At 42.3% G+C, this 18,513-nt stretch overlaps 1 protein-coding gene and 1 long non-coding RNA gene across 4 annotated transcripts in view; one reads left to right on the top strand and one right to left on the bottom strand.

The window, feature by feature from the left end:
* LOC146775765 (tubulin polymerization-promoting protein family member 3-like) overlaps nt 1–18,513 on the bottom strand; it is a 251,814-nt gene that overhangs the window by 100,792 nt on the left and 132,509 nt on the right. For all 3 annotated transcript variants that reach the window (XM_085638852.1, XM_085638850.1, XM_085638851.1), the window contains exon 2: nt 8,968–9,161. In XM_085638852.1, coding sequence (XP_085494978.1) covers nt 8,968–9,155 — 188 coding nt within the window. In that variant the 5' untranslated portion in view covers nt 9,156–9,161. The remainder of the gene's footprint in view (nt 1–8,967; nt 9,162–18,513) is intronic.
* Nucleotides 16,589–18,513, top strand: part of LOC146775766 (uncharacterized) — a 35,591-nt gene continuing 33,666 nt past the window's right edge. Inside the window, exon 1 of the long non-coding RNA XR_014972197.1 lies at nt 16,589–16,678. This is a non-coding gene — a long non-coding RNA (uncharacterized LOC146775766). The remainder of the gene's footprint in view (nt 16,679–18,513) is intronic.

The raw sequence follows: 18,513 nt of genomic DNA, 5'->3' as shown, positions 1-18,513 counted from the left end.
GACCATCCCCTTTGAGCTGAGTATATTAGCGGCCGTCCTGCCGCTGAGCCTGCACCACCTCAATAACCGAGGACCACGGAGCGCAATGTTATGAGCTTCACATGTGGGGCAGCGAAGGAGGATCAGGAACAGTCGCGCTTTCTGGGGCTCATGTGGAGCTTTCATCTGGCATACATAGCAAGCGCTTCCATTCGAGGACATAATCGTGAACTGCATCCCCCATAATGCAACGCCTTATCTCATCCAGAGTTGTCCAATCATGGCGGGCGATATTGACATATAAAGGTGATGCGATGAACTAAGCGCTTGCGGACTGCATCTCCCTTTGAAAAAGAGAAGACTCGAAACGCGTCAGGGCTGCGGACCAATGCCTCATTTTACCGGAAAGAATGGCTGTTTGTACCTGAATAAAGTTTCTTTGGGGAAAACTCTTCGTTGCACGAGTGCGGCTTATTCAATGGACCATCCCCTTTGAGCTGAGTATATTAGCGGCCGTCCTGCCGCTGAGCCTGCACCACCTCAATAACCGAGGACCACGGAGCGCAATGTTATGAGCTTCACATGTGGGGCAGCGAAGGAGGATCAGGAACAGTCGCGCTTTCTGGGGCTCATGTGGAGCTTTCATCTGGCATACATAGCAAGCGCTTCCATTCGAGGACATAATCGTGAACTGCATCCCCCATAATGCAACGCCTTATCTCATCCAGAGTTGTCCAATCATGGCGGGCGATATTGACATATAAAGGTGATGCGATGAACTAAGCGCTTGCGGACTGCATCTCCCTTTGAAAAAGAGAAGACTCGAAACGCGTCAGGGCTGCGGACCAATGCCTCATTTTACCGGAAAGAATGGCTGTTTGTACCTGAATAAAGTTTCTTTGGGGAAAACTCTTCGTTGCACGAGTGCGGCTTATTCAATGGACCATCCCCTTTGAGCTGAATATATATATATATATATATATATCGATATTTTTTACATCTATATGTTTAACATGGATATTTTTGATTCAATTCAATTACCTGTTTAGGTATGGGAGTCAATATTTTTGTAGTCTATATTTTTTTCCTCGATATTTTGAACATCGATATTTTTGTCATCAATATTCTATCAGTGAACCAGGAATAAGGATATACCAACACCACAACCCGGGCTACCCGACTCCACTGCTACCCAAAAAACAATTCACAACCGGACCACAGGAGCAAAAGACGATCCACTCCGTATTAAGGGTCACAAGAAGCACTCAACCTAACCATCCAAGGGATTGGAACGAGACAAGGAAATTATAAGAATCAACGGTCAAACTAACCAGGAGTAACTGGAGTCAGATAACTCAAACACTTAACGTGACCAACAGCCAATGACATGACCAATCAGCATGTGCAAATGGAACATCAGCAGCCTGTCCAACAAAGAAAACGACCCTCAATTAATGTTCTATCTCCAACCCTTTGATCTTTTACTTCTCAAAGAAACCTGGGCAAAAAACCTATACACCTGCCGGTGGCATAATTTCCAAGATGTCCTAGCACGGAAAGAAGCTAGATATGGCCATTGGATAGGAGGCTGGGCAATTCATGCATCAATTACAAAACTAGGGCCTGTCATACACTTGAAGGCCACTATACCGGCGCCCAACGAACTACTAGCAGTAAGAGCATCGATCAGAATCAATAAAGATGACTACCCTATAATAGTAAATGCCTACTTACATCCCAGGCACAAAACTAAGGGGGTCAAACAACTGATCACCGAGTTACTAAGAATCATTGAGGAAGAAGAGAATGACAATGTTACAGTCGCAGGCGATTTCAATCAGCATCTTATGGGAAAGCCCACTGAAGACTATCAGCTACAAGAACTATACAGGGCATGGAAAATTCCAATGCAGGGGAAATGCACTCCAAACAAACAGACTGGATTAGGCTCACACCTTCTAAGGGAACTCGAACCACTTAATTTTAGAGCCTTGAATGGACAATTTCAGAAAGAGAACCCGCCAGTTCATACATTCTATTCAACAGTCGCCAACTCACATATTGATTACACATTTACGACACTCTCACTTTCACAAAATCAATTCTTATCAACTGGGGGAGCCGAACCAGAGCGACAATTCACCTCAAGTAGTGATCTTTAAAGGCGTCACTCTCCCAATACACACAACACTTAAAACGATAGCCACAGAATATACCACCAACAACAAAAGGATCAAGTGCAGCTCCGGCTCAGTGGAGAAGCTCCTAGAATCCGCCAAATCTATCCTCCTTGAAGACCTCGACCAATCAAGGAACCCATTAGCTATTTGGGAGAACTTCACTATCATTCTCAGGGAGAAATTTGCAACCAATGCAGGAGTCAGAAATGGAACTCTAAGTTAGAGAGAATTAAGCAATGCCAACAGGCCTCAAACAAAAAACCTAAAATCTGCCATTAATCAAACCATAAGGAAGCTCAGCCAGAACCCGCAAGTGACCTCCCTCTGGGCGAATTAGAAAAACTCAAGGCTAGCCTAAAAAAGATAAAATGGGAGGCAAGATAACAAAGAAAATGTGGGCAAGATTACTCCATGACTCAAAAAGCAAGAAAAGCTCAAAATTCTGGTGAACAATTTATACCTTGCAATGCTAATCTCAACAAGGAATTGATTCCTACCTCCCAGAGGAAGACTGGGCAACCTACCACCACGACCACTTTAACAGCTCTGGCCAAGAGAGAAACGGGCACGAAGAACCTTGGTCCACCCTGGGTGACAAAGCACAACTGGAAAAAAAGAAGAGCAAAAACTAATCTGAGGCAGGAAAAGTCATGCCGGGAAATAACGAACATCAAAACCCGCAAGAGTATTTACTAAAAGTAACAAAACCACACATAATGAAGCAAATTGGGAAAGGAGGGCTGGAAGGAGTGCCTGGACTGAATGGGATCACCCCAATTCTATACAAGCATAACCCCCAGTACTAGTCCAAAATCTTGGAATCAGTATATAACCAGATCATGGTCAGTGGAATAATTCCAGAATTATGGAAAGGATCAATAACCTCACCAATGTACAAGCAGAGCAACAAGGGAGATGTGAAACACTACTGGCCTTGTCACCCTGATCGTCAACAACGGCAAATATTACACAGGACTAATCCTGGAAGAACTGAGATCTTGGGCCTCCTCCTCATCTATCATACCATTAAACCAGACTGGCTTCTGCAAAAACATGGGAACAATTACCACCATTAGGACCCTAACCCTTTTGACTGATGCCCCAAAACAAGCCAGGCAACCGCTATTTCTGTGCTTCATCGATTGTAGCTCTGCCTTTGACCACATCAATCGACAAAGACTATGGCAGAAGCAAATTGGGGCATACCACCAGCCCTCCTAGAGCAACTCGAATTACTACACACAGACTCATGGGTAAAAGTCAAACTGAGGACGGGGACACATCTATCAAGATGCATCACCACCACCAAAGGGCTAAAACAAGGGTATGTCCTTGATCCCACGCTATTCAATCTCTTAGTGGCTAATTTACTCGCAAGGTTGGACAAATGCAATTTGCATGTCCTTATGCTCCGTAAGACAACCATCTCCAACCTTCTTTACGCCGATGGCCTAGTGTTAGTAAGCCAAACACCAATTGGTCTACAGCACTTACCGCAACACAAGAATATTCACATGAGAATGCACTTAAGATCAATCTAGGTAAGACTAAAACAATGGCATTAAATCTTTCCAAGAAGAAAACACTTCATTGGTACCTGGAAACACAACGACTGGAACTAGCAAAGGAATACAAAGTCCTGCTAGATAACAAGAGTTCCTTCAACCCTCAAATAGAAGTACTAAGACAGAAAGGCAACACTATAACCTTGGCCATGAAGTCTCTAAAAAAAGCACTCACTGAGCCATCATCTGCACCCCTACTCAAGGTCATCCAAGTGAAACTCATTCCGACAATAACATATGGGAGTGAGGCAATGCAAAGAAGAGATGCAATCGCTGTGGAAAAAATAATCACCAGGGAAAAAAGAAGGATCTGTCATATTCCAAACTACACCTCTCCTGTGCAAATACGGCTAGAGTTTGGCTTCAGAAACAGTCCCTGGCTAGGAGGGGTGCTTTTATAAAATGCTGACATAAAATCAGAGGAGCAGAGCAAAATACCTTAAGAGGGACCCCACCAGCCGGAGTATACCTCAGAGACTCCCTAAACCAATTATGGTTAGAAATTGCAAGGGACTCATCAGCAACCCATACTAGCTTCAAGAAAGCGGTCTCTAAATCTATCAGAGTGTTGTCAACAGCAGAAGATAAGGCCACATTCGCAAAAAGGGCACACGGCTGGATATTACTTAACAACTACGTCGCAGACAAACCACAAACATACCTAAGCAAAGGATTTAAAATCGCACTGAAAGAGAAATATTTAAAATATCGGCTGGGCATAATGCCAATCCTGCCTCACTTTCTACCCTGGAAGAGGAATTCTGGAGACAAAACCTGCCGACTATGTACTCATGGACCGTAAGATCTTGTCCACATAATCTGCATCTGCACAAGCCTAGCAAAAAAACAATGTTTACTTCTTTGCCCCTCTATAACTAAGCTGGGATCCACACCAGAAGACAGGCGGTGCTGGCCTGCTTCAAGTCTGATTCCACGCAATTGATCTGCTGATTCACATAATTAAATAGAAGAGAACAGACTGCATACAGAAATACACGGCAGAGCCAAGGCAGCCGAGCAGCACAAAAAATGCAAGGACTAAGGGCGCAAGACTGACAGGGCATAATTTTGAACTCCGGATTTTTCAACAGCCTACTTTGCAAGTGGAAATTTTCATAAAATCAACAAAATAAAATAATTTTTTCTGGAGTCATCGAAGGCCCCTCTTGCAATCAAAGGACACCAGTGGGTGAAGTTAGGAAAACCCGAAACCAGAGACACTCTCGTGTGAGTTCTTCTAAATCATCAAGGACTTTTAAAAACGTGTAATCTTATTTAAATTATGTTATTTATATGTGTCATGTATATGCAATCGTTTTAATTAATTAAGCATAATAAATAACTTACTTACTTGAGGTTTGTGGATATGGTGGAGCCACTAAAGGAAGAGTGCAGAGCACTTCGTATTTGACAACTCAAGCACTGCCTGCTGGGAGTTGATGAAAGTCATCAACGCCACTAAAGATAGCTTCAACACAATCAAATAAGAGGTGTGGGCAATGAGAGTAATGAATATGCAGAATAGATGTGTTAGGCTTAATGACAGTTATAGAAGGAGGAGTCTGGCCTAGATTCAAATTGCCTGTTGCACGTATATCCCAGCTAATGGCGCTGACAACGGGGCACTCACAGAGGACATACAAGCTCTGCATGCCTTGTAAAAGAAGATGGTGGACGAAGGGGGTGCCCCTGATTAATGGTTATCAGGGTGGTTCATTTAAGTACTATCCTGGATGTCAGGACTATTTAAGGCTTTGTTGCCTGTTCTTGTGATCATGCTTTTGATGTTTTGTGTCATCCAGATAGTGATAGGATGTTGTAAAAGTGTTAGTCACAAGTTGGGAGGGATGTTCACTAACAGGTTGGTCAAAAATGCAGGACATTGAGGTTAATGTATACACATTAATAACTCCAAGCACAAGGGAAGGTGAGGGAATAGTTGATAAATCAACTAAAGGGGGGGTGGTTATAATAAATGTAGAAAATGAAAAAGACCCACCCATGTCAAGGCAAGCATTAGCAGAAAGGTGTGTACAGATGTCCATAATAATGGAGAAATGCAGGTCTAAGCTAGTAGAATAGAAAGTGTGAAAAGAGTCAGGACCCACGGGGGAGGAAGTAGACATGAGCTTCAGTAGAATAGAGAAATATAAGTAGACACAGCAGAAATGGAAAGTTACAGGCCCAGATTGTGAGAACACGTCTCTGAAAAAATATGTGGATAAAGCAGCCTAGAGGCACAGGATAGGTGGGAGATTAGGCCTTGTAGAGCATCAGACATGTTGGGAGTAGTGCTTCAAAGAGACATGTCAAGGACAACCGGTAGTTCAAGTGGTGGTGTGGAAGCGTAACGAATAACACATGCACAAGTTGCATTCCATAAACGTGTGATTATCTATTTTTGCAGAAAGTATTGGTTCTTGATATAATGTTGTGCTTAAGCTAATACATGATTAGATGTGCAATTGTATGACATATTTGTAGTCACAAAATGTGTAAAAGAAGTTGAAGCTCAGAATACATCCAGTTCCACAGAGCTGACTGACCTTCCGTGCACTTTACAAAAACTTTATACTATATTGCCAACAGAAGTTGTGCCGTCCTTTTTTTCGGACGGCAACACCAGTAGTTCTGGCCAGCCTTCATGGTAGTGTATTTTGTATATTTCTAAGATGTGCTCTAAGCTGCTTGATACAACATGGCCTGATGCAACATGGCAGTCATCTTATAAATGTGTTTTTTATACTTCGAAGAAGGCAACTACGCTGCATGATGTACCTGTACTTGGTCATTATAAATGCCAGACATGCAGTGTTTGTGAACTTACCTTCAATAGCAAGGAATTCAGATTTAACAACCAATCACACACCCTAAATACGTTGACCAACTGTCGCTCACAAAATGTAATCTACGCCATTGAATGTCCATGTCATCTCATCTATATTGGGCAGACTACACAGATGGTAAAGCAAAGACTTATTCAGCACAAAAGCAGGATACATTGTAAGATCACTAGAGCCCCCCTGGTAACCCACTACCCGGAGAAGAATCATGATTAACTCGACATAAAGTGGCAAGTAATAGACCAACCCCGCCTCCCCCTACGTGGAGGCAATCTGCAATCTCTTCCGAATAAGAGTGAATGCAAATGGATAACACGCTGTAACTCTGTGAACCAGGGGTTGAATACCATCGATGAGTGGAACAGCACAATTCAAATTTCCACCTGATACCTCACTCACACTGCCTCAATGTACCCATGCCCACCCATGATGTATCTGACCTCTACCCTAATGTTTAGCGTCCCAGTTTTTGCGGTGTACGTTTAGATGAGGATTGTATGACAATACGTTACCACATGATTACTTATACTCTATTCTTTAGCAATTATCAAAGATCCTAAATATGATATATGTACCTGGTTATTTGTCAGTTTATAACCGTGTATTACTCTCATGTCTAAAAACCTTGGACCATTCGTTTTCGAATGGTTCGGAACCTATGAATTCATCACGCTCTGTTTTTAAACTGCCCCGACACTGAATTACCGTGTTTTCAACCCGGCTTTAGTCCCTAACTTCCTTCGTATTTTTTTTCTCTTTCACTTCCCTTATTCACGGACCCGTTGCCTGACGTCCTTAGTTACGCCCCACCCCCTGCCCTGAGGACCCAATCAGCGCTCTCTGGGACAAATCCCGTAGCGCATGCGTTTCCTTTTTAGAGTCAGTTACGCCGCTTTGATTCAGGGCATTGTCCGTGGACTGCACACGACTGTGGCATCCTCGCGCTCCTTGAATTTTGGATTAAGTCCAGCCTCTGATTCTTTGACCCTGGAAACAGGTAAGCCCCCTTTTTGCCTAACATCTACGTTTCCCGTCTGTATCCTTCACAAAGAAGGGGCTTTTAATCACCTGTTTCATGACTTTTTGCCCTCTCCATTAGGCATCGTCCTGTACCTTACCACCATCGATCAGGGTGGTATCCCTGCACCTGTCCTCACCTTTCCCTGTTCCTCGTCTTTCAGCGGTGAGTTTTCCACCCGCTCCGGTCCTGGTTTTCCTCTCCGGATTCTCCCGCCTTGTCTCCTCGTTTTTGGTGGTTCACTACCTCCTTGTCCACAACAGTAAACCTACCACCCTCCCTTTCTGTTCGCCTCCCTTCACCCTCACCCCCGTCCCACCCCCCTCTAAATACCCCGTTTTATTCCCTTCCCTCGTCTCCCACGGTAACATTAGTTTAATTTTCCCTCTAGATACCCACTGGCTGGTTTATCTCTGACGCCCAGCCCAAATCGAAACTCTACCACTCAGCGGTCGCTCTTCACGTTTTCATTGCTCCCGCCTCTGCGCTAGAGATGTATTCAACGCGCATCAGGTAGGCACATGCTAGTCCTTCTTCCTTCCTTGAATGCACTCACATCATTCTCCGCTCTCAGCCGCTCTGATACTTGCATTTATTCACACAGCACTCCTCGAATAGGCGACCCAGGTCCTGAAGATGATCCTAATTAAATAGGATTGAATCACCGTCGACCCCTGCCCACCAGGTCAAACGCCTTAGGCGCACCCTGACTTTTGGTTCTTTAACACAACGATAATGACCAATTGTATATCTGAATTAATCTATGTGTGAACCTTTTTAATCGTGTATATATATTGTATGTTCTCTTGCGCCGTATGCTGTGGTGCTTTCTCACGTTGTCACTTGCGTCGTCACTTCACTGTCACGAGCACTTTGTACACTTTTCTTTAGGTTTGCCTTGGTATTTATACCCAACAGTGCTGTAACAACTGTTTTGTGTATTTTCTGATCTTCTTAAAATATATGACGCCTATGTGCGCATTGATTGAATTATTTGAAGCCTCCTTTGTTGTGTTCGTTTATCGTAATGTCTTGCACATACAAATTGAAACAGTTTCAATAAATCCGGCTGAGATATTGTTGCATTTATACTGCATGATGCGACATGGCATGAAGCAATGTGTGGAAATTTAGAATGTATGAAAAAATACACTTCCAGGATGACTACTGCCTAGCTTTATGGCACGTTGCATCGCTCAACTTTGAAGCCATCTTTAAAGTATCAATATAGACTTCTAATGGGGGCGGCCATGCTATTTAGTGGCTTTGCAACAGTGATTGCTTTTCCTGTGCTTCGACATTGCTTATTCCTATTTCAAATTACTTCTCGCTCTTCATAGGGCATATTTTGTGAATTTTTTATTATTTGAGATACCACTTACTTTACTTTGGAGAACACAATATCCACGTCCGTACTGGTAATTGTCTTGCCGTCAATAACTTTGCATTCCTTGCACACTTTAGCCCAGTTCTTGCCATTCATTTCCTGGCCTGTGGCTTTTGTGTCTCCATAGATAGCAAACTTCCGGAAGCTCTCTTCCAAAGATGTCAGGTCGTCATTTTCGGCCATGTTTAACTGCGAAAAAAACACAAGGGAAATCAGTGTAGTTATTACATGCCACCTACTCAAATGGACTGTAGGGACAAATGCGGCCCTCATTGGTCCTCTACAGTGGAATCTTGCACTGTGGAACCAAATGGACGTGACACCTTTGCTACATTGACTTCATCATTGGGCTAAACCTGGCCAAAGGAGTTATTTGGGTGTTCACTAGCCATTGTGAAATCATTTTGCAATCTCAGTCTGGTGGACGCAATCGAGGAAGGAAGGATCATGGTGGGTCAGTGGACCTGCTTCATCAAATTGGAGCTGACAGAACGTCCACCCCTCTCTACCTCTACATCAGCCAGTCCACAACAAAGAAAGGGGTAGATGGGAGGAGCAAAGTTCTTCTTTTCCTCTGTAATCAGGGCCTTGCATGAAAAAATTCTAACAGACACAAGCTTAACAAGGTCACCATGCCACCACCAGGTGTAGCCATTGTCTTTATGCGGTGTCTAAAAAGCGCCTTATATATGCCACGCGTGTGCAGTACAGCCGCAAGTTTAAAAGTGAAATTAAGGCAACCTTACAACTGTGAATCAACAGCTATTGTCGTTAATATCATGATGTTCTGGATCCTACACCCCTCAGGGGAGTACAGTAATAACATACATTCAAGCATGAAGATGCAACAATCCTATATTGTGCTTTGCAGTCACTCACACATCTGCTGTCTTTAGAAAACAGCACTGTGAAGCTGTACTGTGTCTGCTCTACCTGTCTCTCGAATCCCTCGGTTGGTTTCCAGCGCGCTCACAGCAAAGCCAGTAAACTATTTTAATTGCCCTTACCTCAATTATCTCATCAACTGTCACATCCACATTAACATAATTCTTGGATGGATCACAGGGCTAGATGTCCAAAACAAATACCTGGAAACGCTTGACTGTGCCTCGAAGTGAGCAAAATGCTGAAGCCTCTTTAGCCAATACGTAAATCTTGTCAGGCAACCACAATCTGCTAATTTTTTCTACCTACTTGTCGCAATATGCAGAGGATTTTAATTTAGTGAAGGGCATTTCCTTCATAACAATAACTGACAAATATTCAAAGCAGCAAACAATGTAAAAATATTCATCGTGAAATATTTTTTTGTGGCCCAGTTTTTTTCAAACGTAAATTGTTCTCTACAACACAATGAGATAACTGAGGGAGCATCAATCACTCCTGGATGAACTGGCATAAACCTAGTGCCTAGTATTTCTGCAAGCACATTCAAGGCACACAACCACAAGTCAAGGCTCAATAGGGACGCCAAATAGCAGAGAGAACAGCCTTTGTAATAGGCTTACTTTCTGAAGCTGTAAAATAATTATTAGCTTCAATTATTAAGGGAGTTGGCCCGTATAATATTATTTTGACTATTTTCTGTAAATATGTAATAACTGAAGTGTTAATCCACAGTTTTGAATATGGGTCCTTAGTCATGAAAAATCCCAGTTTTCCAGTTTTTAATCATACCTTATTTGGACCTCTGTTATATGGTGAGCCTCCCCAGTGGTGTCTCACACACTGTAGACTGTTCACTTCGGATTATGAGCTGCAATCTGCAGAGCCCGCATTTAATGCTAGGATCAGCTGCCTGTGGACAGCTAGAGATAAGGGGCAGTGGGTGGATTGCAGGGGACATTCGCGAACAGTGCGTGTGCGAACATGAATCCAGTTTTGATCCTCTGTGTGTACACAAGGAGTGGAGGGAGACTGCTAGACAGGGATGTATACTGTAGGAACATCCCTGTGGTCTTATGAAGTGGATCGGTCTTATTTGAAAAGGAGAAGGAAGACAGGTACATCCTTGATGTGCAGGGACAGTCCCTGCATCCTTCCTGCCTCATTCTTCCCCAGAGGTGTTACCCTCAGCAGAGGGGGCAGTAGGAGAGTAAGGAAGCCTCCTGCTCTTTTCTGCCCACAGCTCAGTATCTCTGACTGAAAATTCCTAGCCCCACCTCTCCTTCCTGCTGATACCAGAGGACCAACACTGTGACTTGATCAGTCTATAACTCTCAAAAATTATTTATTTCGGTTCAATTAAAACCATAAAAGATACATATATAAAGTCACTTTTCAATTGTTTAAATACAGTTGATGCAAATGTGTTGATAACAACTCAGCAAGGTAGAGGCATTGATAGAAAAAGGACAGTAGTATGACCTATCCGCAATATCACTATTAAAAAATATACAATATAATAAATACATTAAAACTAGGCATTTATTATGTTATAAAATCATTTATATAGAGTACTTAGCCTCATCTTCCATTATTTATACTTTCTCGTGCAGTTTCTTGTATGATCTTCATAAAAACTACAGTTAGATCATAAAATGCATGTGGAAGGTCTACTCAAATCATAGGCTTGAATACACATAATCATGAACTGTTAAAGCTTCAGCCCAACTTTGGCTCTTATGAGACTTACATTGAATAAATATCTACTTACACTGAAAACAATTGGTTTGGATGTATCTGTGTTCAATATTCTTTCTTCCTCTTGACAAAAGCTAGTGTTCATATTTTTGCAAACTGGTTTAATCCATTTCTTCCTGGGTTTGTCAGTCTATGTCAGGAACTGCTTGACGCTGGCCCCAGATATAGACCACGGAATACGCTTTGCTGTTTGTAAAACCTGGGTAAATACTGGCTAAAAACACAGGTCAATTACCATTGTACTCATGGACCAGTGACAGCGGTCACTCAGCAGGATTAGTGGGAACTATCTGAGTGCCTGAGCCAGGATTTATGAGGACCGCCCGCTGGGGAAGGTACATTGCTGAGCTGCATCCATAAAGGGAAATGTTCGCCTTGTAGAGTCATAACCCCAGCTGCCTGATGACCTGTGCAAAGAACTTTGGTGATTAACCTCCGGCAGGAATTGAGCCTACCTGGAAAGAATAAGCAATACACTGTGAGAAAGATTGCTGTTGGAGTACCCTGCTGGAGGACGCTAACTAACAAATAGGAGCCCAGTTGTACAAGAAGGAAAACAAACTAAGATCAGCCTAATTGTGGTTGTCAGGAGGTCCCTGGAGAGTGGGACTGGTGATTAGAACTCCCTCCTAGCAGCAAAAGGATGAAAGCCATTGCAAATCCATGTATTAGGGATAGATATTGTACCATTTCAAACCACCATTCGTATTTTGCAAAATTGGAAGTGCAGGGGTGCCTTAGGGGTCAGGGGCACAAAACCACGTCATTAAATATCAGTCGAATTTTGCCTACTTCCCGCAGCGAGTCCGGGAAGGCGCCAGATCCGCCTGGGGGACCTGAGCACTGTCGCCAAAAGGTTTTTATTTCGCCATCTTTGTTTTTATTTATTTTCAAATCACATGAAACATACCATTACCTATATTCTATAATTGAATGCACTACTGAATATTGACCCCCCCAGAATATGGCAGAACAAGAATATCGAGACAGTATATCCAGGGACAAAATATAGAAAGGTAAATGCATATACGAAGGTGTCAATTTACTATTCCTAACTCCACATCTATATACCTTAAAAATATATGTACTACGTAGGTACATAGATCTGGAGTTAGGTATAGAAAATCTAGGCTTACCAATGAATATTTTTCCAATATTTGCCCTCTATATTGTATGCCATCAATATTTTGGGGTCGATATTCAGGGTGCACATCCCTACACTCTGGTAAGAAGCTCCACACGAATGTAACACACAAATGTGAGTATTCTAACTTTCCTTCTCCCTCATCCCCCACTCTGGTTTAGCTATAGAGTGGTGGTGCACTTTGTAAGCTCGTCAGAAAGGTTCAGGACAGCGGCAATGAGCAGTTTTGTTATCTCCTATCAACCTTTCTAGGGTCTGGTCACCCCCCATTTTGAATCTGTGATACTTGTACAGGATTATGTGCTGGACTTTAAGATACTGGAGACATGTTAGTTCATGGAACTTTCCAGTGAGGAAGTCTAGGGATGGAGTCTGCATTGAAGGCATTAAGCTTGTGGTTCAGTGAGTGGTCAATTTTTAGGTTTCACCTACGTGAAAGCTTTTGTATTGAATATATCTTAAAAGGGACTTGAATCCCGCCCTCTGAATTTCATTGCTTTTCATTGGTTCCTGGGGTTGCCACTTACTTTTCCTCCATTTCTATCGGCTGTAGCATTTTTTTCTGCATTTACCAATGCTTTTTCCTCCTGTTGCTTCTCTTATCAGTTTCCCATCAGAAAAGTACTGTATCCATCCACTTTTAGGGAACTATTTTCTTATGGTTTTGTATACACAGTGCTTGTTTGGCTTTGACTTGCGCTGTGCTCTATGACTGGTCTCCGTCCTTCATGTTGTTTCCCCACCCCATCCCTTTTGCCTCCTCCCATGCACCACTTCAACAACCCTTTTGACACATCCCCGTTTCGCCCCTTGTTGCTTTTCCACCATCTTGGAGTCAGGCAGCAGTTGTGTAGTTCGCACATCTACATAACCTTGCACACATTTACATACCTATGGTGCACCTGAGACTTCCTTTGGGTGGACTTAATGAACTCACCACCTCACAAAATATATAAGACCTATTAACCCATTTCATGATATATCATACTTCTTAAACATAACAGACGTACTTGGCCGGAATTTATTAGAACTCGGTATGTCCCAAAGGGAATGGAATGGGGGGAAATTACATACACTTCTTCTGCCAAATGCAAGGGTGCCACCAAACACACCTCCGTTACTAAAAGTGGCTTTGCAATACTGGAGAAAGGCACTGCGTTATACTAAACAACAAATACTGTATGCTCCAAACATACCACTGATAGGCATACCCTTACCACTAGAGATAGTGTCTAAACGACGAGTTTCGGTCTGGTTGGAAGCAGGGGTGACTACAGTAGGAATGCGGTTTGTAAACGGCACGCTGTCAGACCACGCTACCTTTGTAAGAGAACAGGGAGTGCCAAGCACACTTTTCTTGAAGCATGCACATATACTGAGATTTATTCTTTGTACCTGGGTGCCGGATGGCCAAGCACCTACAACACATCAGCTGCTGCACATGCTATACTTGATGGGGAATGGGAGTCATTTAACAAAATGGTTAGCTCATGGGAATAAATCGCACACAGCAACATCACTACAGACTCTTAGGGAAAGATGGAATGCGGATGTAGGCAGGGTATTCACAGACAAGGAATGGTCAACCATTACGGAATATCCTAGAAAGGTGTCGCGTAGCCCGAAATTGAAATTTATTCAATTAATGATACTACACCGCGCATATTTATCCCCCACAGATTGAGTGTGATGTTTGCGGATGTGGCTGATCTGTGCCCTCGCTGTCAGGAGCCAAATGCTGATATGGTCCACATGATATGGTCATGCCCCAAAATATCGCATTACTGGTCTACAATACATACCATATTAGCTACGATAGCGCCGGGGAGAAGAATAAATACACTAGACTCCTGCTTGCTAGGTGTGGGTATTAAAAGTAAAAGTGGGAGCCCTACAATTCGCTTTATTAATCTAATGCTGTTACTGGCTAAAACAACAATAACAATGCGCTGGAAAACGAGAAGAGCGTCAACGGTTTCAGATTGGTATAAGGAAGCCCTTAGATGGGGTAGAGCTGAAGGGTGGGGATTACGTAAGAAACCTATTTCACTTGAATGGAATGTACCAATGGAGGAGTTTAAAATGACAGAAATTAATGCATTTACATAGTACAAATGTTTAATTGTAAATATACATATCATTAGTGTGTGCACTATTGGAACAGTCTGGGTGGAAGGATGTTGATACTGAAACACGAGTATTATGCTAAGGTTGCATCTCACAGGGAACTGAACATATAATGGTGCCACCTGCTCTTAAGAGGCATATAAGCGAGGCCGAGCTGGGGGAGGGGAAAGAATTACATTATATGTTAGTTTGGTTTATTAGACTAAGACAGGGACAATATTGTATGCCGTAATACAAGATTTTGTTGAGTCATATATATATATATATATATATATATATATATATATATATATATATATATATATATATATATATATATATATATATATATATATATATATATATATATATATATATATGGTGGAAATATGAGTGTAGTAGAGATATATGTATGTAGCAAGAAAACCAAGTGAGGCGTTATAATATTGAGATGCTTAATTAAACTGCTGTTCAAGGTAACTCATCATTGACAGGATATAAAGTTATACAATAGAAATGTCTAATGTACAATCTAATCACACGCTGTTTGAAATATGCACAAGATCTTAATAAACTATGTTTAAAAAAAACAAGAAAAAAAACAGACGTACTTTTGGCTGGACTACTACGGAAGTGCTTCCTCTATGTTTACTTTACAAATACAATGGGGTAACCCTGTGTCCCTCAGAACCTGGGTATTGGTCAGAAAAGCTACAGCAGTTCTGTTGGGTAAACGAATAATTCCTTCACAAAGACATACATAATTTCAATGGTATCATTCAACTTTGATACTGATGGAACACAAACCAAACGAAAATTCACTTTATAGAACGTCAATTTTACTTTTTACTGAATAATAATAATGCAATTAGGATGATTACTTGTAAGGCTGTCAAGACATTAGTGACATATATTACAGTGAGGTAAAGTGCTCAGTGACTGTGGTGACGTGAAAGTATTATATACAGGTGTGAAAGTAAGATATTTACACATGAACAAACTGGATTTACAAATGAGAAAAAATGGTCAGCACAAAATAAATCAATGTCTCCGGTAGATGGCAAGAGTGCTCATTATTTTAAACCATGAGACTTATTATTGCTGAGCCAACGTTTTATGCCGACGTTTCGACCCTGACAACAGCCTAATTGAGAGATGTCTATGCGGGTCTTCTTCAAGGCTAGGGTGTTGTAGACAGCCCAAATGAAGGGGTGAAATCCCTCAGATAAACCTCTTCGAGTCGAGGCTAGTGGTTGCCTATTGGAATTCAGGAACCGCCGTGGTCCTGCGAGTAGTCTACTCACTATGTGGGATTGTTTTGTAATGCGGGCAGAAGTCATTACCCATTTTGAAGACCTGGCTGCAGGTTATGGCGCTACAATAGGATTTAATTTAACAATGGAATGTGCCATCACTTGGAGGGGACACCAACGGCTGTCCGGCGTCATCGCTGCTCTTTCGTGCCCTCTATTACTAGCTACCAGGTGGGCGGTGTGCATTTTTACTGCGATTACAACCGCATAACTTTTAATTATTATTATACGAGGCTTGCAACGCATCGTGCCCAAGCCTTGCTTTCAGCCCTGAGCCCCGCCCTCCTCAAAGACTCCAAGTTCATTTCCTGTTTATACTTGTTTATACTGTCTTCCTTCCTCTATCGCTCCAAACTTCTCTTCCATTTCCGAGTCCTTCCTCCCTGTTTACCTTCTCGAGATCTCTCACAGCGTTGGTGAATTATCCTACAGGATGTGGGAGCCCCCTTCCACAATGTTCTTTTTCAAATCATAGCCATCAATAGAGGGATCAGAAACAGGTAATGTGTAATATTTCCTAGTAGGGAAATCTTCACTAATCGTATCCACAACAATTACCTGTTTCATACTGAAAGCAATGTTTTTTTCTCATTCATAGAAGGCTGGTGGTAACTGTACTTTAAAAATAAGTCAATAGGACTTTCGGTATGACAAGTTTGTCGCTTTATTGTGTTATGAATTCATTATAATGCCTCAGTCGGTTTCGGTGCCTGTTCCTCTCAACTGCCTTAGGCAGAAACCTAGGAGTCCAGACACCGCAGGTCCGGGCAGCTGCCAGCGATGTACAGTCCAACATGCCGTTTTCCTTTTTAATCCACCCGGTTGCATCATGGAAAATGTTTCCTTATTTCCTGTTTCTGTGTGATAAATTCTGTCTGTTAGGATGTGCACATTATTTCGCGGTATCACAAAAACAAACCCTCCTTGCTTAAATCATCTCTGATGGAAGGAGTTTATGTAAAATGAGTTCACGATTTGGTGCAGTTTTTTCAGCCTGCAGTTCTCAGAATTGTGGTAATTTAAATCCGGTTTTCAGCTCTAAGCAGATGACATCTAGGCAGCTAATTTTATTACTTGGGGGTAACTGTGTTACTTATTCTATCCGACAATATCACTTGGGTCGTGGCCCACAACACAAAAGGGCAACATTTGTGTTTTTCTAATAATTTATATTTGATTATGTGGTGCGGTGGTTTTATATGGATGCTGATACCTTTAAAGCACATCAGAAGGTATCAGCATCATACGGTCTTAGTGTGGCTATATTTGATTCAGTAACAACAACGTTTGTAGGGGTTAGGCCTTCGTATTTTTCTTGTGAATAATTATTTTCAACGCCAGCGGTTTCGTATGGTTTGAGTGGCGGGGTTTGGTTGCCATGTAGTGTTTCGCATGCACAGCGCTTGTTTACAGCGCCTCTCAAAGTTCACTCACACTCAGTTCTGTAATCTGCATGGTACACATTCTTTGCAGCAGGCACATTAACCCTCTGCCCTACTTTAGGAAAAGGCAAAACTGCCACTAGCCAAAATTCCTACTCAAGCCATTAGGAGCATTAACCACCAGAGTTATCTTGACCTTTTTATTGTTGCCTGAAAACTGCTGAATGTACATGGAAGTTCACATGCTTTTAAACCAATAGTTATTTTTAAACTAGGCGCCCTGCACCAAAGTAAACGCCAGGTGCAGCTGCACCGGTCATAACACTTTCACAGAGTTTCTGTAACTTATATTGCACAACTGTTCACCAAGCTACAACTTTCAACAAAAAACAGCATTTTATTAATCACATATGTGAAACCCTAATGCATTTACCATTGCTTGTTGCTATTGGAATTGTGGGCCAAATCACTTATATCCTCCAATTTACCCCACTTTTTTAAAATTAGTTGAAGCACTATGACTCGGGTCAGTGCCCAAGTTTCACTGATAGATTACATGGATGTGGACATTGAAAATTGTATGTTTGAACTGACTGAGCTCTCCCAATATTTATGAAGTTTTGGACAGCACCTTTATAGACCAGTAAGAAATGCTGTACTCTCATATCTCCTCTAACAGGAGTTTTATCTGTGGGGTGTCATGCCTGCAGATTCTCTAATGGGTGTGTAAGTCTTTGGATAGGGCCTCCAGCCCCTTCGCCTGGTGTAGTGATTCTCACTCTTGGTCATGGCTTGTCCCCCATTCCCTCTCTGCAAGCCCCTGCCTGCCCCCCTCACCTTTACTCAATGCTGGTGCTATCAGCAGCATCTGAGCTCAGGTGTGTATTGTGATTCCCAGCCTTCATGCGGATTGTCACACATAGACGGGAAGAGGGAGGGTTCTGTTTTAAGAC

Source organism: Triturus cristatus, chromosome 12 (assembly GCF_964204655.1).
Source record: "Triturus cristatus chromosome 12, aTriCri1.1, whole genome shotgun sequence".
In the NCBI taxonomy this organism is placed as follows: Eukaryota; Metazoa; Chordata; class Amphibia; order Caudata; family Salamandridae; genus Triturus; species Triturus cristatus.
Note: the sequence above shows the minus strand (reverse complement) of the source record. Positions and strands in the feature narration are given on the sequence as shown.